Source organism: Herpailurus yagouaroundi, unplaced genomic scaffold, assembly GCF_014898765.1.
Source record: "Herpailurus yagouaroundi ecotype Mexico unplaced genomic scaffold, PumYag 182, whole genome shotgun sequence".
Taxonomy (NCBI): domain Eukaryota; kingdom Metazoa; phylum Chordata; class Mammalia; order Carnivora; family Felidae; genus Herpailurus; species Herpailurus yagouaroundi.
In genome coordinates, this window is record NW_024412413.1 from 24,346,515 (window position 1) to 24,367,395 (window position 20,881).

A 20,881-nucleotide genomic window follows, 5' to 3' on the forward strand; every position below is an offset into this window, starting at 1 on the left:
GAATGGATATACTCTTATCACTTGGTTGTTTCTCTGGCCATCAAGTAAATGAATTCAGACATATGCTGCAGATCAATCAATCTGAAAAATTTATCTAACAACATCATGAAATGAAAATTTCAGAAAACATTTTCGCTTACTGTATATAATACATTCTGATTTTTTTTCTTGTTTTAATTTCTTAAAAAAAATACTACTAAGACCCACACAATATTGATTCCATGGTCCATTAGTATTCTTGCAACCACAGTTTGAAAACTGCTGTACTAAATTTCCCAAAAGAGACTACACAGATTTATTATTTTTAAATGTTTATGGAAAATATCTGGCAAGGATTTGACTTGGAAAGTATGGGAAAGAGAGTACTTTCAAAACATGAGAAATAGCTTTAAATGTTCCTGGGGAGCGATAAGTCAAAGTTTCTCTTTTTGTAGGAGTAGAAAGAGATACATAATTGACCAAGAGTTAGCAGCAGTTTGCCAGCCTAAGAATGCAGAATGAAGAGGCCAATGGGAGACGTGTGCTTGAGAGCAAAGAGAGGTAGGCCCAGGAGGTTGCACGATCTGACAGGGTCACAGGGGTCAAGGAGCAGCAGAAGCTACCAGAGGCACAGCTAGAGGGGACGGCACTCAAGAGCTGAAAAGTGCAAGAGTAGACCAACACAGGAGGCAGAAACCGAATGAAAATGCTGAACAGGGCAAAACTATATGGCAACCGTTTTATGGGGAAAAGCCCGAGGCTCTTAGAACAGCAATCAAAGGAATTCTATAGAGGAAGGCCCCTCTGCAAATGGCTGTAGTGACCAACTGTTCCATTTTTAAAAGCTTGACCCCTCATCAAGATTCTCCTAGAATGTGAATCACTGTTCTATCTCCAATTGTTCAGAGATTGATATTAAACTGCTTCTAAATACTTGCCCCCATCTGCTCCTGCTCCCCAATTAGCCCTAGTGCAAATGTCTCTCCATGCATATGGACATTGATATGGATAAAGCAATGGATCAGAGTTAGGTAAAGATAAAAATAATAAACATTAAAACAAGAAGTGATATGTGTGACATAAAATTGTAAGGGGCATTTAGAGGCAAACTAAGTTTTTTTTTCTCTTATTTGCTATGCATTTTAATTCTGCTGGTAAGGCACAGTTTTCTCTCTTTTCTATACAATGTTGGCAGCTACAGTATCTATTAGAAGATATTGTTGCTAATCTTTAAAAGGAGTTTTTAAATAATGTTTAACCAGCGTATGGCATGTATATTTGAAGTTAATAAACTTAAAAACATAATAATTTAAAAATAATTTCAGGGATGACCAGGTGGCTCATTTGGTTATGCGTCTGACTTCACCTCAGGTCATGATCTCGTGGTTCATGAGTTCAAGCCTGAGTCAGTCTCTGTGCTGACAGCTTGGAGCCTGGATCCTGCTTTGGATTCTGTGTCTCCTTCTCTCTCTGCCCCTCTCCTGCTCACATTCTCTCTCCCTCTCTCTCTCTCTCTCTTTCTCTCTCTAAAATAAACATTAAAAAAATTAAAAATAAAATAATTTCAGATAATAAATGACAACTACCATTTATTGAGGTTAAGCATTTATACAATTATCTCTAATTGAAGATGAGTACAACTATGATACAGAAAAGCTAATCAATCTACTGGAGATTACAAAATTATTAAGTGACAGAGCTGGGATTCCAACCCAGGTGGTTTGGCTCCAGAGTCTATGTTTTTATCCAGAGTCTATGGCTTACTCATGTAAGCCAAAGAAACAAAAAGAAAGCCATATCCAAGAAAATTTTGCAAAGTAAAAGAGAAAATTTCAAAAGCAGTTAGTGAAAGAAGTCAGTACTCTAAAGCAATAAAAGTTTGTCTCTCAACAACAGTAGAAAGGAGGAAATGACATTTTCAATGTACTGAAATAAAATAATTTCCAATCTTAAATTATCTACTCCATGAAAATTTATTTCACAAATAAGTATAAAGTAATATATCAGGCAAACAAAAATTAAGTGTTTGCCTCCAGAAGATCCTCACCAAAGGAAATTCCAAAAGTATATACTTCAACAGAAAGAAGTGACCCTGGATGAAATGTTTAAAATGCAAGATGGGGTGGGAAAAAAAGTGGTAAATATATGGCAAATTCCAAAGGAAATAACTCTTGCGTACAATAATTAAAAATAAAATTATTTTTGGTTAAAAAATGTATAGTAATATAAGTCATTACAGGAAAAATGATACTCGTTAACTTTAGACTTTGATAAGTATGTATGTTGTTCTGAAGGTAACCACTAAAAGCATTGAAAAAAATGTATAATTTCAAAACTCATAGAGGAAAAATGAATGATAAAATCATCCAGAAGGGAAGAGAGAAAAACAAAAGAGCTGAGACAAGCACAAATACAAAATAACGGGGTAGATTTGAAACCAAATATACACTTAATATACATTAAATATAAATGTATTAAATTCCCCAGTCAAAATACAATGTTATCAGACTATATACGAAAATATCCAAGTGCATGCCTTCGATAAAAACACAATTAAAACACAAGTACACAAAAGGGTTGAAAGCAAAAGTTTGGAAAATATATACTGTGAAAATAATAACCACAAGAAAGTCATTGTCCTTTAGTAATATCAGACAAAGCATACTTTATGAGGAAAAAAACATTACAAAAAGCCCATGAGTCATTTCAAAATGATAAAATGCTCAATTCACCAAGAAGATACAACAGTTAATCTGATTGTACTAAGACCACAGTTTCAATTATAGAGAGCAAAATTTGACAGAACTACAAGGAAAGACTAAACAATGATGATCACTGGGAGAGACTTAAACACACTTCTTTTAATAACTGACTTTTTAAAATTAAAGGCAAACAAACAAGAATAGAGATTTGAACAAGACTAACCAAACCGACCTAGTGCACATATACATGAACTGCCTCAGCAACTGAGGACTGCACATTCCTTTTAAGAGCAATGGAATATTTACACAATAAATCCTTTCCTGGAGGAAAAAAAGCAGGTTTAAACAATATCAATCATACAGAGCATTTTTTATTATCACAGAACAACATAACCTAAGAATAAAAGCAAAAGATAATTTTCTGATATAACATATACAAGCTCCATATAGTTTGGAATATAAGAAACACATGTTGAAATGGCCCACGAAATGAGCCAAAGAATAAATCATAATGAAAACTTAAAAAAATTTTTTTAACCATATGATAATGATAATACTATAATAAAAACTTGTGAGGGGCGCCTGGGTGGCTCAGTTGGTTAAGCATCTGACTTTGGCCTAGGTCATGATCTTGCCATTCGTGAGTTCGAGCCCTGCATTGGGCTCTGTACTGATAGCTCAGAGCCTGGAGCCTGCTTCAGATTCTGTGTCTCCCTCTCTCTCTCTGCCCCTCTCCCACTTGCTCTCCGACTCTATCTCTCAAAAATAAACATAAAAAAAAAAAAAACTTGCGGGGTGAAAACAAAGCAATGTTTAGAGAAACTCATAGTCTTAAAATACATACATTAGGAAAGAAAGGACTGAATATTAAGTCAGACATTTACCTCAAGAAGTCAAAAGTTAGAAAAAGAATATAACCCGCCACATACACACATACCAAAAACAAGTAGAAGAAAGATATGATTACTGAAACAAAATTAACTTATGAGGGACCTCTGGTGACAATGATCAAGTAAAATACACAAACCACTACTGTAAGAAATGAAAAGACACACACTTCAATACAAATACATCAGGGAGATTAAAAGTATGAGAGAAGTTTTAAATAAGATGAAAAAGTTTCTAGAAAAAGCAACTTAAATTTGACTCAAGAAGAAATAACCCCAATGTTCTATAAACAGGGATGATAGTCAGATATTTAAAACTTGGTTTGACACAAGCACAAACCATTAGAACAATAGTGACCCAATCAGAACTGATGCCAACTATGGTATCCATAGAATAATATTACTAGTTTTATATTTTCTCACAAAGAAACAAACCACTAGGACCAGATGGCTTTACTGATGAATTCTTACCAAATATTTGAGGAGAAAAGTTTACTCCAAACTTACAGAAATGTCACCAGAGAATAGAAAAACATGATTATATTTATCAACTCACTTTATGAGTCTAAAAAAATCTTGTTACAAAAAATATCTGACAAAGACAGTATAAAAAGGAAAATTTGTAGCCCAATATTGCTCTTAAACAGTGGCAAAAATCCAACACGAAACATTAACAAACTGAATCCAGTAAAATTAATACAAGACCAATTCGAGTTTATCTTAGGAACACAAGATTGATTTAACATTTAAAAAATCAATTGGGGCACCTGGGTGGGTCAGTTAGTTGAACTTCCAACTCTTGATTTCAGCTCAGGTCATGATCTCAGTGTGTTGGGATTGAGTCCGGTGTCGGGCAATGTGCTGAGTGTGCAGCCTGTTTGAGATTCTCCCTCTCTCCCACTTTATCCCTCTCCCCTGCTCGCTTGCTCTCAAATAAATAAAATGGAAAAAAACTTTTTAAAAATCAATTAATACAGTAAAAGAGAAAAATCATAAAATCATCTTTATAGATGCAGTAAAAGAGTTATGATAAAAATTCTTAGCGAAGTGGGCAGTAGAAAAAAATTTCCTTAATGTGATAAGTAATGACTACAAAAAAAGTTAAACATCATATATTATGGTGACACACTTGAAAGTTTCCCTTGAAAATCAGGAAAAAGAAAATGATCAACTTGAATCAGACTTTCCTGATTTCTTATTTTCAGATCCATTCTACTAGACAATACACATTCCATATTCCTGTATATTTTCATCTATATGACAAGAGGATGTTCTCCACTTTCAAGTTATAATGGTCAAGTTAAACTCTATATCTAAATATAAGAGTTAGTTTTGTGATTGTATTACATACCATAGGTTCTGTTTCCTTTGGGGGTCTTTCTAGAGGAGGAATGTACCATTGAAAGCAAAGTTCTTTGTTTAAATCTTGTATGTTCATATCTGATGACACATCTCCTGAAGATGGGCTGGCAGAGAGCTTTAATGATGAATCAGAGTATAGAGTACTGTCATGACATAACTAGGGAACAATCAAAAACAGTTTAATTGTTGGTAAAAAAATGCATTCAATATTTAAAACACTCATTCAAAACCCATTCAGTATTGGCTACGTTATAAAACTCTGGGAGTTGTCTTAGTTTGTTATGGGTGTAGCCTTTAAAACTGCCCCTGAGTGGTGCCTGGCTGGCTCATTGGTAGAGGATGTGACTCTTGATCTCTGAGTTTTAAGTTCAAACCCCATATTGAGTGTAGAGATTACTTAAAAATAAAAATGTTAAACAAACAAACAAATACTGTCCTTAATTACCACAGAAAAGATTCTCCTACAGAAAAATATGCTTCAAAACCTATGGGACTCAACAAATGTCTTCCATTTTTGGTGAGTCTCCCCAAGGAAAGATCTAGAGAGGAAAATGTCAATACTATCATTTCAGTCTCAAGATCACCTTAGATTCTTAGAACATCTACTTTTCTCATCTATTCAGTGGTGAATAAACTGAGCGTGTGATTATAACTTAATATCTACTTTCCAATAGCATTTTCTTCTATAATACCATATGCAAAATAAGACAGTTTTTACTGTAAAATAAAATCAATTGCTCTCATTCTCTCTTTACACGAATGTGGCTGATTTGTAAATTCAGTCTTGGTGAATCTGGGCCTACCTTCTTTGATGAAACTCCTGAAACAGGAGTTTTCAAGGAAGATGAATGTGGAGAATGCAATTGGCAATATCATAAATTATTTCTTTTTTTTTTTGGAAGTAGCGGAGTTGCTACTAAAAAAAAAATAATAGTCTAGCCAGAGAGATATTAGTGATAATAACACCTCAAATATAAAAAGGACCCTCTTTAATGGATGGCAGACTATTTTCAAAATTAACTTGTTTCGCCCAAGGTGATAGCATGGTAGCTGGGAAGCAATCATTCTACTTAACTTTTGACATCTAAAGTATCTTAAGGCTTGTTGACCAAGAGGAACATGTCAGTAGGCAGTAAGAAATGCCTGGTATTTCCATAAGGCTTTGTACTTCCCATTATTTATGAGCTTATTCAAGATATAAGACTGTCAATGAAAGTCTTCAAAATAAAATAAAAAGAGAAATAAAGACACTGACCTTTCAAGTTGTCTACTGATAAAAGAAAAAATATGTCATGACTGAAAGGTAATATTAAAGATGCAAACTTTTCAGAAATGTCTAGAGACTATCATAAAAGGATATTATAAGCCAGAATCCTCACCTGTTGGCACTATGATACTAAAAGCATGACCAAAATGACCAATAAAGAAGACTGTTAAGTTTGAATAATCATTTAAAAGTGCTAAACTAACATTAATTCTGTCAGGCAGTTCACCAAAAAATTAGGTAAGTAATTGTTTCAAAAAACAATTTCTCATATTTTTTTCATATCTGAGTACTCTTCAGAGGTACAACTATTTAACAGACAACTATTTTAGCAAAGAATTCATATTTAATAACTAAACAGAGAAAACTAATAAGCAATATTTACTGTTTCAATACATAGCATTTACCAACATGATGGTCTAATAATGGTAAACTATAACAAAAGTCAATGTCAAGATAGGCATTTAATTTTCCATTATCTTTAAAAAAATAAAATCTAGTTGCTAATGGAATTAATTATATATGCTAACTGATGGACTATACACTGAATATTTTTTTTAATTTTTTTTTCAACGTTTATTTATTTTTGGGACAGAGAGAGACAGAGCATGAATGGGGGAGGGGGCAGAGAGAGAGGGAGACACAGAATCGGAAACAGGCTCCAGGCTCTGAGCCATCAGCCAAGAGCCCGACGCGGGGCTCGAACTCACGGACCGCGAGATCGTGACCTGGCTGAAGTCGGACGCTCAACCGACTGCGCCACCCAGGCGCCCCTACACTGAATATTTTTGATATGTCTGATCTTTTCTTTGAAAGGAACGAAAGCCCTATCAGGAGAACTCTTGTTTGCCACAGTCCCGTAAACAACAAATCACTTTACTAGTCAAATATTTGACCTTACCACACAGTCTAAATGTGAATAACTTAGCATTGTGCATAATTTTAATCATATTCTTTTTTCTTGGAATTTTTAATGTAATTTGTTTGGCACCTTTGTTTTGCCATCACAAAGTGTCAATAGACCTCACAACATGTAGACGTGTACAACTGAGAAGCATGTCACCTAGCAATGATCACTCTGGAAAGATACCTACTTTTTGGGGGGAGGAAAAGCGGGATTAAGTATCAAATTATGGGAAGAGTTTGATTGAAATAGCCTCCTGAGTGATTAAAAGCTCAAAAATGCTATTATAAAAATCAGCCAAGCTTGCAGTTTTTTTTTTTTTTAATCCAAAGGCTCTATGCTCGTTAGCTGTCTACCCCAGTGAAACGAACACATGATTAGGTGGCCTGCACCTGTCAGGCAAGTGACAATGATCTCCAGAGCTGATTATTCTGGGAGAATGTTACACTAATTATATTAAAAAAAAAAAAAAAAGGAAAAGCAAACAGGGTACAACAATCTTTGATAACACTGCTGCCATTAGACAGGTCACATGTACTTACAATGTATTCAAGGTTGTATGCTTGGAGCATCATGCTTAGGAAACAGGAACTTGTGGGCTGCCCTTACTGGTAAAGTACTCAAGTAGAGCCCCTTTCAGACAATATTTAAGAAGCCACACCTATTATTTTCCAGACTCTTACAAAATATTCATAAGAACACATTCACTAAAACTGTAGTTCTCAACCTTCTCATTCTCTGCCTTCTATGCCAAAACACCGGAGGCATCTGGGACACATGGCAGTAATCCTCAAATGTAGTCACAGTTTACCGAGGGGTGAAGCAGGATCTGGTGTTCGATGGAAATGATTTCATCCCACTCCTGTTGCTTCCTTCCCTGCAGAGGGCCGGACATTAACAGTATGTTCCTGGCCTTTCTGCCTCCTGTCACTCTCCTCCCCTGGAGAGCTACTTGACCGGTGAATTTGGGAAAAAAGAAATTTTGGATATGCACAGTTATGCTGGTTATTCTTGGGAGAGAATGGTTTATAGGGAGTGAATGTTCTCTGCTCCTTCATGCAACAGATTTTAAAGGGGTATGTGTCCACACAGATTTTAAGGGGGCCTGTAACGACCAAATCAACCAACCAAACAAACAAATGTAGCTGGATTGGTAAAATCTGTCTACTTTCCTATTCACTATTAGGAAGGCCACTTACCAGTAAATATAAACCACATCCAACAATATCAACTTTATGACTCATAAGAATAGGTATTTTTTTTTTAATTTTTTTTTCAACATTTTTATTATTTATTTTTGGGACAGAGAGAGACAGAGCATGAACGGGGGAGGGGCAGAGAGAGAGAGGGAGACACAGAATCGGAAACAGGCTCCAGGCTCTGAGCCATCAGCCCAGAGCCCGACGCGGGGCTCGAACTTGCGGACCGCGAGATCGTGACCTGGCTGAAGTCGGACGCTTAACCGACTGCGCCACCCAGGCGCCCCAAGAATAGGTATTTTTTAATCTCAAGCACTTACTCTTTTATTTTTCAAGTGATTTATAATCTGGGAGGAAACAGGGGTGTTGAGTATTGGGCATGCCAATACCCCAGTATCTGGAAACTAATTTAAAAAATCCTCCCCTGGGGGTGCCTGGGTGGCTTAGTTGGTTAAGCATCTACCTCTTGGTTACGGCTCAGGTCATATTCTCATGGTTTGTGGGTTTGAGCCCATATTGGGCTCCACTATGACAGTGCAGAGCCTGCCTAAGATTCTCTCTCCCTCTCTCCCTGCCCCTACCCCATTCTCTCTCTCTCTCTCAAAATAAATAAATAAACTTAAAAAAATTATTATTGTCTACCCAATAACCTAGCTTTACTTTAGGTTCTCAATTTGGAAGAAATAACACTTTCAGGTCACTTCTCTGGGACAGACATATGGACATGTCTGGTACGGGCAAGTGTATAATCACAAAAATGGAAGCACTATATGGTGAAGTCCAAAGTCAAGATAATTGAAAATAAATGACTGATATTTTTTGTTTGGAAAGAATTCTATGCAAATGACTTACTTTATTCATTTCACAAATACATATTGGAAATTTACAATACACTGTGTCCACTTAAACTTTCTCAAATGTGCTTCCTTCAGAAATATAACAGTGATTCCAAGAAGTTTTATAAAAATACATAATGTTTGAAAACAGTACCTTGACTGAGTTATATAAGGTTTTTTCTGAGAAAAATGTAGTTTCCACTCGTTGACATAGTTCTTTTGGAAATTCATCAATACAAGAGGAAGAATACAGCTGTAAAAATCTTTTAAGGAAAAAATGCATTTCCTTTTGGCGCAATATCAGCCCAGAGTTGAAAAGGGATGTGAGAAGTGTATCATCTGGCAAAGAAATTCCAGATCCTGGCTTTGGAGATGCTTAGGGAAGAAAAATAATGTAGAGTCGCATTAGATAATACAATAGTCTCAGTATTGTTGGTATTTGCTCATTAGCCACTATCCCTGGAAATCACATCACCTCAGCTAGTGGCTGCCAATGTAATTCCTCCACTTTTAAGCTTACATGCTAATGGGATTGCTTCTTGCCATAGGAATGAAAGAAAATCTCAGAAGGGTGTGAGGATATTGCTTGAAGTTCTAAGGCTTGACAATGCGAAAACATTCTATCTAGTTGTCTTCTTTGGGACTCACTTCAAAAACAGATCTTAAAGCAAGAATTGAGTTGTGTGCAATTTATTTGACAAGTGATCTCAAGGAGCATAAGTGAAAGAACAAACAAAGTGTGATGGAGAAAAGAGCCAATGAGAGTAAGTTAATGAATGGGCTGCAGCTGTGGACAATGAGAGCTCAGTCCTGCTGAGGGCCTTCTGGAAAATAACATGTAGAATTGTCTGGGACTGGGAAGCTGGAACGGTTGCTACCATTCCCTACCTCATTAGTTGAAGGTTACTCCCAGACGTGCGGAATCCCCGGCACTCTGGGATGTCCTGATAGTGGGCTGGGCGAGTCTCAGTAGGTTCAGAAAAAGCCCAGAGCAGAAAAGCAGTAAAATGTGGGTGCTTGATGTGGCAAGGGCCAGCAGGTGAATTCAGAGGTGAGCCGGGCTGATGTGGGGCAGGCGTTGCCAGGGTGTGCTGCACTGGCTCACTTCCGCATCCTTTGTCACTGAACTTCTCTTCCTCTTGCCCCTCTTGTGATGCACTCCCCTGACACTTCCTGGGTGCTTTTCTATCCCACTGCTAGTCCCTGACAACTGTGCTGAGACACTCTGAGGCAGCCTATTTGCTCTGCTGGCTCCTCCATCCCTGGGCCCTGACATGGGTCAAATTGTCTTTTCCGCCTGTTTGCGCTGATGAACAACACTAAATCACCAATGTCATTGCCACAGAAAAAACACAACATACATTGTCACAAACACAATAAGGACTGACGTGAAGTAGATTATACCCGTTTTTCTGGATGCTCTTCTGACAGCATTAGATGATACAACAACAACAACAAAAAAACTAAACAAAACAGTGCAATGAAGTTAAGTATCCTATCTGAAGCATGAATCTCTTCTCTTGTACATACTGAATACGGAAACATTCTCTCCTTAAAGCCAAAATTTTATCGTGTTCATTTCCTAAGCTGTCACATTACTATCACTCTGATTCTCGACTGTTTTGAGCCATGGGCCACATTGGCACTCTTGGGAAGCCCCTGGATGCCTCTTTATAATAACATTTTTAAATGCATCAAATAAATAAAATACATAGAATGTCAAAGGAAGTCAGTTACATTGGAATACTATTCTGCCCAAAGATCTGTGTATCCCAGCTTAAGATCCGCTAAAATTTTCATCTTCTGATGAGAGTTCACTCAAAAAGATGTCAAAAGTACTTTATAATTCTAAGAAACACGACTTGAACAAGAACTGGAAAGGAATGTGTTCTTTCTTAACACATCAAAAACCTACCTAGCAATTTGCTCATATTATTAATCCTTTGCAGATGAATATAGTAGCGCAGTAGAAGAATCCACGTAATATCCACTTTAGTCGGAGTCTTTTTTCTAGCATCTGTGTTGTCACACAAGGCATCATTTTGATAAGAAAATGTACAGGCAGTCTGGAACACCACTTGGTAGTTATCTGCAAGTAAATAATAATAGTAATAATAATAATAATAATAAGTGAAAAAAAGTTTTTAAGACAAATACTATGCTTTCCTTGAAAAATAACCATATGTAAAAAAAAAAAAAAAAAAGCAGAACCCATTAAGGAAAGATTGACACATGGGACTACATTCCCATTAAAAAACATTTTTGTATCATAAAAGACACCAAATGCAAAGTTACAAGACAAACCATTGACTGAGAAAAAATATTTATAACATGTATGAATTGTTTTTCTTGGGACACCTGAGTGGCTCAGTCAGTTAAGTGTCCCACTCTTGATTTTGGTTCAGGTCATGATATCATAGTTCATGAGATCGAGCCCTCTTTGGGCTCTCAGCTGACAATGCAGAGACTGCTTGGGATTCTTTTTTCTCTCACCCTCTCTCGCTGCCCCTATGTGGCACATGCATGCATGTACACGCACACACACACACAGTTTCTCTCTCTCTCTCCCAAAATAAATAAATAAACATTTTAAAAATGATCTGTTTTTTTTCTCAAATATGTATAGCACCTTGCACCAATCAATTAAAAAAAAATCAAAGAGTCCAACAGAAAAGTGGGCAAAGAAATTCAGCAGTCAACTCCTAGAAAAGGAGACTCAAACAGCCAAAATTTTAACATCACTAAAAATCAGAAAAATGCAAATTAAAGTGAAATACCATTTCCCATCTCTCCCTCGGTAGTTGATAGATATTAAAATCTGAAATAATAAATATTGATAACGGTGTGAGGAAACCAGGATTCTTATATACGACTTGCGAGGGCAACTTCTTGGGAAAGCAGTTTGGCAGGATCTATTACAACTGAAAATGTGGATACTCATGTAAGTGTACGAGGACTCTTGTGTAAGACATTCATGACAACATTGTTGTAATATCAAAAAAAATGGAAATTGGAAAAATGAACACAAGTCTATTCATTTGATGGCATGAAAAATGAATGAATTAGATTGATAGAGCAGAAAGTATCGTGTAGTATCTCAGTTCAAGTTCCAGATGTACTTCTCACTACTGTGTGATTTGACCCTCTCTGTTCCTTAGGTCTCTCTGGGTTTTTGACTTCCTGGGTTTTAATCTTCTCATCTTTAAAATGGGCATGATGAGGGTGCTCCTGGGTTGATCTTCACAATGTATACCAAGTTAAGAAGCAGGTGATACATAGAGTATACTACCATGTGCATACATTTGAAAAAAAACCCAATGAAATATTTTGTATTATTTATGTACACACACACACACACACACACACACACACACACACACACACAGATATATATATTAGTATTTTATTAGGGTTGTGGTTGCCTCTGGGAAGGAAGGGAGGAAAGATGAACAGAATTTTTTATGGTTAATGGTCTATGTATGTTTCCTTGAATAATAAGATGAACCCCCATGTACTTACCACCCAGTTTATCAAACAATATTCTCAGTACTTTTTTTTTTTTTTTCAACATTTATTTATTTTTGGGACAGAGAGAGACAGAGCATGAACGGGGGAGGGGCAGAGAGAGAGGGAGACACAGAATACGAAACAGGCTCCAGGCTCTGAGCTGTCAGCCCAGAGCCCGACGCGGGGGCTCGAACTCACGGACCGCGAGATCGTGACCTGGCTGAAGTCGGACGCTTAACCGACTGCGCCACCCAGGCACCCCTCTCGGTACTTTTGAAGTACTACGTAAACCTTTCTCTAATCCCATTTCCTCCCTTCTTTCCTGCCTTCCTTCCTTCTTTTGTTTCTATCTCACATAAATTTTTTTTGTTTGCAACCTTGTGTGCTAAGGTACACTTGCTAGTAACTTACTTTTAAAAAGTTCCCCAAAAGAGGGGCGCCTACCATTTGAGTCCTTACAAGGCCCTCATGCTTGACTGACTATCCAGCTCATTTTTCCTAAAATCTATAAAGGCTTTGTTCTACTGCTTTCTAGTGTCTGTCATTGCTGGTGCAAAGCCCGATGCTAGTCAGATGTTTATTACTCTGTATTTGACCATCTTCCCTATTCTGTAATGTTTTAATGAACTCCTCATTATTTGTGGTGATTTAAAATTTCATTTTGCATCTAGGCCTAGATCTTTTCATTCACATTGCTTTTGGAACATAGAACGCCTTTTTGGTGTGAACCCTCGTCTCTCCTTTTGGTCTTGCAAAATATTCTTATATTTATTTCTTTGATGAAATAAATATAAGAACATACTGAGTCTCTCAACTTGCTCTCTTTCTGCCTTTCCCTCTCCCTTTCTCTCTCACTCCACATATTTGGGCGCTTGATTTACAACAGATGTGATGCAGCAATGTTGTGAAGAAGGTTTGTCTCCTCAATACATGATTCCGGGTTAATTGTATATCATATGGAAAAAAAATTAATCTTGACTTTGGCCTCACACCATGCACAAGAATAGATTCTAGGTGAATTACAGATCTATATGTGAAAAGTAAATTAAAAAAAAAGATGGTTAAGATAGGAGGGTGTCTTTATAATTTTTGTAAATAAAAAGATTTCTAAAACTGAACACATAAAGTAGAAACCATAAAAGAAAACATTTATAAATTGGACAACATTAAAATTATGAACTTTGTATAATCAAAAGATACCACTAGCAGAATGAAAAGGCGAAACACAGGAGGGGTAAAAAATATTTGCAATACATATAATCTATAAAATGGTCATATCCAGAATCTCTCCATATTTCTAAAAAGAAAGACTGAAAACCCCCACGGAAACTGGGCATTATTCTTGAATAAGGAGTTCCCAAAAAGACTAAGCAAAAGCCAATACTATATATAATAGTGCCCTACAATTGTAGTCATCAGGGTAAACTTCAAATTCAAACCCCTTTGGGAAACTTCTTGGTAGTATTCACTAAAGTTGAAAAAATACTATCTATTAACCAGCAGTTCTACTCCTTGGTATATACATAAAAAATGTGTACAGGGATGCCTGGCTGGTTCAGTCAGTTAAGTGCCTGACTTTGGCTCTGGTCATGATCTCGCAGTTCATGAGTTTGAGCCCTGTATTGGGCTCTGTGCAGACAGCTCAGAGCCTGGAGCCTGCCTTGGATTCTGTGTCTCCCTCTTTCTCTGCCCCTCCCCCGCTTGCACTTTGTCTCTCATTCTCTCTCTCAAAAATAAACAAACTAAATTTAATTAATTAATTAATTAAGAAAATTTTTAAATGTGTGCTTTGTGCACAAAAATGTAATGTACAAGCATATTCATGGAAGCATTGTTCATGATAACCCCCAAATGTTTATCAACAGTAGAATGGATAATGAATTGTTATGTCCATCAAGAATGAACTACACAAATATAGTGTTGAATGAAAGAAGACAGATACAGAAGAATATAGACTATATAATTTCACTTACACAGAATCAAAAGCTGGCAAAACTAATCCATCTGTTATAAATTAGAAAGCAGGAAGGTTAAGATGTGTTAACCTTACTGTGGTAATCATCCATAATGTGTACATGTATAAATCATTACATGGTATACATTAAACCTACACAATGTTACATGTCAATTATATCTCAATAAAGCTGGAAAAAAAGAGGGTTGGTAGGCAATGGTAGGGGGGATGATGTAGACTTCTGGATTATTGGATTTGTTCTATTTTTGACCCATGATGGTTGTATAGGTATTTCCTTTAGGATGTTGAATCAAGTTGTATCTTCATGATTTGTGTCATTTTCCATATTTATGTTATAATACAATAAAATAATTTTGTGGTGACTTCCAGCAAATGTATCCTTATACTATTGGCATGTATCCTTCTCCTGGAAATCATCCCAAACAACACAAAACACAGGTAACAAAAACACAGATTCTATTTTCAGTAAATCAGGGAAGAGCTAAGACCCGAAACCACAAGTTGTATGGAATCATGCCCAAAGTAGCTGTCACCAAGTAGAGGATGCAATGGAGACAGAGGATAACACCTGAGATATAAATCTCAGAAAGAAATAGCAATGCATGCTTCTTGATAGTGAGGTGCACATTTTTAAAACCGTATTACGGTGCCTGCTAAGTTGAGGCATCTTAAGACCCATGGTTCACAGTTTAAAGAAAAAGGAACAAAATTTTGAACGTGTATGTGGTAAGCTCTTTAAAAGTCAAAAAAATTCTTTGTTATAGCTTTTCAAACTACAAATGAAAAAATCAGTGAAGCATCATATAGAGTAGGTTATCACATTGTGCTGGCTACGGAAATGCACACAAAGCCTACAGACTAATAAGTTGCCACAGTTGAATACATGTCCTGAAGTCTAAGACCAAAACGTCCTGTTTGCAACAATCTCCACTGGTTGAAAAGTCAGTAAACAAATTCTAGCACTTTCCAACAACAAAATGACTTGTTGAATTAAAGATGTAGCTGCAGGGGCTCCTGGGTGACTCAGTCAGTTAAGCATCTGACTCTTGATTTGGGCTGAGGTCATGAACTCATGGTCGTGAGACGGAGCCCTGCATCGGGCCCCATGCTGAGCATAGAGCCTGCTTCAGATTCTCTCTCCCCCTCTGCTCCCCTCTCATTCTCTCTCAAAATAAATAGGCAAACAAACAAATAAATAAATAAAAATAGATGTCGCTGCAAACATGAAGACTCTATTAACAGCTCCTCTGCACAGTTGTACTTTTGCCTTGCACATGCTCAAATCTACAGACATTGCTGGACATGTAGTTTTGGTTCTATTTGACAGCATCGGCACCCACTGTTCAAAGGTCTCCTTGTATGTGAATGATGAGCAGTAATGCAAGTGAAATGTGCAGTGTTGAATAGTCTTTCTGAATCCAGTGGTTGATCCTGGAATAACCGTGTTGATGTTTGCACTGATGGTGCAAAAGCAACAGTAAATAAAACGGCGGTGCCTTAGCACGAACCTAGGAAGGCAGTGACACCAAACGTACTAGTAGTTCTTGCATTTTTCATTGCCACGCACTCATTGTAAAATGAACAAGTTAATTAAAGTGCCAGTTTCACTTAAGAATATCCCTGATAAAGCAGTAAAATTAATGTTATTAACTACTGACCCCGAGTACCCATCTTTTTCACATTCTGTGTGATAACATGGGAAACACACATCAAATATTTCTGCTTCATACTGAAGCGCAATGGCTGTGTTGAGGAAAAGCACTTCTGTGATTAAGTTGCAAACGGAATGCACTGCTCCACCCCCCACCCCTGCAGCCCACCCACTGAACAACTGAGGAGACAAACTGCTTTCAGACTTAAGTATGTGGCAAACGCTTTCTCACAAATAAAAGTAGTAGGTCTTCAAGGAAAACAACTGACAGTATTTGCTGCCAATGATAAAATTCAAAATTTTCAGTCAAAACAGAGAATTTTGGAAAATTTGTATATGCCACCATGGGCTTCCCAGTGTTTAGACTTTTCTCATACGAATGGCGGTGATATTTTAAAATTTTGATTTTTAAAAATTGTCCAGTGAATTGCACCAACATTTGGAAGTTCTACATAACCCAGGAGTCACTATTTTCCAAGTGTCTAATACATGGTGTAACAAAATCATGCCTGAGTAAAAGATCCATTCAAGCTGAAAGACTAATGTGTTTTAATGTAACAGGGTACAAAAAGTTCAGTGATACTGCTTCAGAGTCTACATCGGAACTAACCTTTAAGAAACTACCACTTACCCAGGGTTGGTTTGGGACCAAAGAAGAATATCCGCAATTATCTGAAAAGGCTCCTAAAATAATCCTCCATTTTCTGTCTACATATCTGTGTGAGGCTAGGTTTTCTTCACATATTTCAACCAAAATATTACCCTATAACAGACTGACTACAGAAGGAGGTGTAAGAGTCTAGCTATCTTTAATTATGCCAGACACTAAAGAGATTTTTAGTGTTCTTCATGGTAACTTGCAATGGATTTATTACTATTCTTTTAAAATTAATCAATATGATGGGTATTGAAGAGGGCATCTTTTGGGTTGAGCACTGGGTGTTGTATGGAAACCAATTTGACAATAAATTTCATATATTAAAAAAATATAAATAGAAAAATAATCAATAAACTTTAATTTTTCAGTCTTAATTTCTTTTCTTTTGTTCATATAACACAAAGATTTTTATTTCTATAGTATAGATTCCCAAATTGAGATTAGTGGGTCAAAGGTGGTGTTTACCATTTTAACAGCTTTTGCCTGATTAATTCCCAAAAGGGGTTATTACATATTACTAATTACTACATAAAGATTATATATCCCTGTCAGTCTTAATTTCTAATGTAACTTTATTTCTTCTATAATAATAGATTTGCCTAATTGTTATATAATGTAATTTGAAGGAAATTTGAAGTAAATTACATTTTTCTCCAAAATTATATATTCTACAAAGTTTTTCAAATTTATTTGCTTAGAGCTAAACAAAAAACTCTAATAATTTAATTTCTCCATATCAGTGATTACTTTTGTCTTATCATTTATCATTTGTGGGGTTCTTTTTTTACTGTAATTTTCCTAAATAACTTTGCTAATAGTTTATTGTTTTTTTTCCTGCAATTACAACTTTATTTTATTGTTTTTTTCCTAATTTATTACATACATCTTGTAAAATGATACAAAATAATGCCAAAGTTACCTTTCATGTCAATTAGTTAAAATTGTTTAGCCAGTTGCCTATTGCTAAAAAAACCCAACAATCAAGTTTTAAAACAAAGAAAACCCAATTCTGTGTTCTATTTAAGAGGCATATTTAAAATAAGATTATTGAGAAGGTTGAAAATAAAAGAATGGGCAAATGTGTCCTAGAAAAATGTAAACAAACAAACAAAAGGAACATTTGTGAACCTACTATCAGACAAGCTAGCATTCTGGCCAAAAAGCACCAAGTGAAACAAAAGTGGAGCCTTTATAATGTTACAGGGTCTAATTCACAATACAGATATGAGGTAGCTCAGTCTAATCCACAATAAAGGTAGCTCAGTCAGTTAGGCACCCAATTCTTGGTTTCTGCTCAGGTCACAATCTTGAAGTTTGTAAGTTCAAGCCCCGTATCAGTCTGTGTGCTAACAATGCAGAGCCTGCTTGGGATTCTCTCTCTCCCTCGCTCTCTGTTCCTCCCCTGCTTGTGTTCTCACTCTCAAAAGAAATAAACTTTATATATATATATATATATATATATATATATATATATATATGTATGTATATATATATATAGTTTAAATAGAATATTCATACCTTAAGTAACAGTTGCAACAATTAAAAAAAATACTATAGCTATAAGACAAGAGATAAAATGATAGTAATAGTAGGAGACTTCTATTCACCTTTTCCAGGGGTTGTCAAACTATAGTTCATGGGCCAAATCAGGCCTATCCATGTTAATGTATGGCCCATGAGCTAAGAATGGTTTTCATACTTTTAAGTGGCTGAAAAAAAGCAGAAGAAGAAGAATATTTTGTGACATGTCAAAGTTTTATGAAATTCAAACATCAGTGTCCATAACTACGTGTCAGTGGAACACAGCCACGTCCATTCGTTTACATCCTGCCTGTGGTGCCTTTCACATCACGGTAGCAGAGTTGACTGCTTGCAACAGAGACGACAAAGCCTAAAATATTTACTATCAGTCCCTTTACAGAAAACGTGTACTGACCCAGACTTTGTTTACGAAAAATCAAGTGGAAAAAACAATTGGAAGATAATAAAGTAATAGAGAGTCATCAATAGCCTCCATATACACAAAAACAACAACCAGTAGAAATTCAATGAAAAAATTTTACAGTGCCAATAAAAAGTTTAACTATTTAGAAATAAACCTAACAAGAAACATACAAGATCTATTGGAAGAAAATGTTAAAGTACTCCTAAGGGACTAAAAAACAAAAAGACTTGAAGTAAAAAATATAGGACATGTAATATTCTTGGTTAAGATGACTTAATAACATAGAAATGTAAGTTATTCCTAAGTTAATGCCTAAATGTAATGAAGCTCGTTAAAACACAAGAGAACTTTTTTAACTAGGCAAGCTGCTTCCAAAGTTAAAAAAATAAAAGTCATAAAAGACAATTTCGATAAGAAAGATTAGTGAGTGGAGACTCATCCTAATAGATATTAAATATAAGGCTATGATAATTAAAACAGTGTGGTGTTGAAGCCTGAATAGAACAGAGCAATAGGAAATGAATAAAAAGTACAGAAATAAGGCAGCCATCTGGAAAAACTAAATGTGTATCCATTTGTCATTTTTTACATATTCCAAATAGGTTTCCATAAATTATTAAAAGTCTGTGGGAGAACACGCTTATAGTCTTAGAGTAGGGACTAGATCTTTCTGATATAAATCCAGAAGTTATCAAAGAAAAGATTAATAATGTAGCCTGGGTGGCCCAGTCGGTTGAGCATCTGACTTCGGCTCAGGTCATGATCTCGCAGTTCACGTTAGGGCCCCACATCAGGTTCTGTGCTGACAGCGCGGAGCCTGGAGCCTGCTTCGGGTTCTGTGTCTCCCTCTCTGCCCCTCCTCACTCTTACTCAGTCTGTCTGTCTGTCTCTCTTTCAAAAATAAATAAAAACATTTAACATTTTTTTTAAAGATTAATAATTTATACTATTTTGAAATAAAACATTTCTTTATGGTATAGAACCACCACCAAAAAAAATTGGATAATTGGAATTCCAATTCCAATTGATAATTGGAAAAATATATTTGCAAATTAAAGGACTGATTTCTATAAAAGGCAGGGGGAAGAGCTTTCACAGATACTTAAAGAAATGAAAAAAAAAAAACACCTCAAGAAAAATTGAGCAAAGATTATGGGCAGAAAGTTCACACAAAAGATGATTAAGCTTAGTCCTAGAAAGAGATGTGTAAATTAAAATGAAATCTTCTTAAAATTATACATGTGTGTGTTTGTGTGTGTATTCATAGATAAAGTGTACATGTGTGTGTACCTGTGTGTATTCACAGATATACATATATATCATATATATGTAAAGTTTTGTACATAGGCTAGTATAGCTATTGGGTCAACAGACACATCGTATCTATTGGGTCAATAGATACACTATATCTATTGGGTCAATAGATAACATATATAAGGCACACATATATACATACATACAAGGTTACCTATAGTAGAGTTGTATGTAATAGCAAAAGAGTAGAAACAACCTAAAAAAAATCTATCAAAAGGAGACTAATTTAGCTATAACACAATTTATAGAGGGTTATTATGCAACAATAAAAAGACACTGTATTGATTTGAAAAATTTGCCAATAGATACACTTATATTAAGTGGAAGGAAAAAAGAGCAAGGAAAGTAATTGTGTGCACTAATATTTATGCTATTAATTGTATTTGTTTAGGGAAAAACATATCAATGTATTGGTGTGTGCAGCCATATTGGTTCATGCAACATCCATCCTAATCCCTGAATGTGCCTGCCTACATTGAAGTTATAAAGATAAAAATCATGGTTGCGAGATTTCCTTGCAGCTAGGGCCCTGCATGGGACTTAGGTGTCATGAATTCCACGCATTCACATAGAAGTTGAAATTGGCACTGTGCTAGGTGGTGCAGGAGACAGGATTCGAGGCACCTCTCTTGCTGGTGTGGGTTCTGGCAGACGCCACGTGGCTCTTGAGGCTGTAGCCAGAGCAAAGCCTCCTTCCT

At 36.0% G+C, this 20,881-nt stretch overlaps 1 protein-coding gene across 3 annotated transcripts in view; it reads right to left on the reverse strand.

Annotated features, from left to right (window-relative positions):
* The window catches only part of CFAP54 (cilia and flagella associated protein 54), a 292,859-nt gene that overhangs the window by 45,188 nt on the left and 226,790 nt on the right, over nucleotides 1–20,881 (reverse strand). For 2 of the 3 annotated variants that reach the window (XM_040491156.1, XM_040491155.1), the window contains 3 exons: nucleotides 11,049–11,222; nucleotides 9,288–9,508; nucleotides 4,920–5,087 (listed from right to left, as the gene is read on the reverse strand). In XM_040491156.1, coding sequence (XP_040347090.1) covers nucleotides 4,920–5,087; nucleotides 9,288–9,508; nucleotides 11,049–11,222 — 563 coding nt within the window. Of the gene's footprint in view, nucleotides 1–4,919; nucleotides 5,088–9,287; nucleotides 9,509–11,048; nucleotides 11,223–20,881 lie in introns of those variants that run through there. The other variant, XM_040491157.1, reaches the window with a different exon arrangement.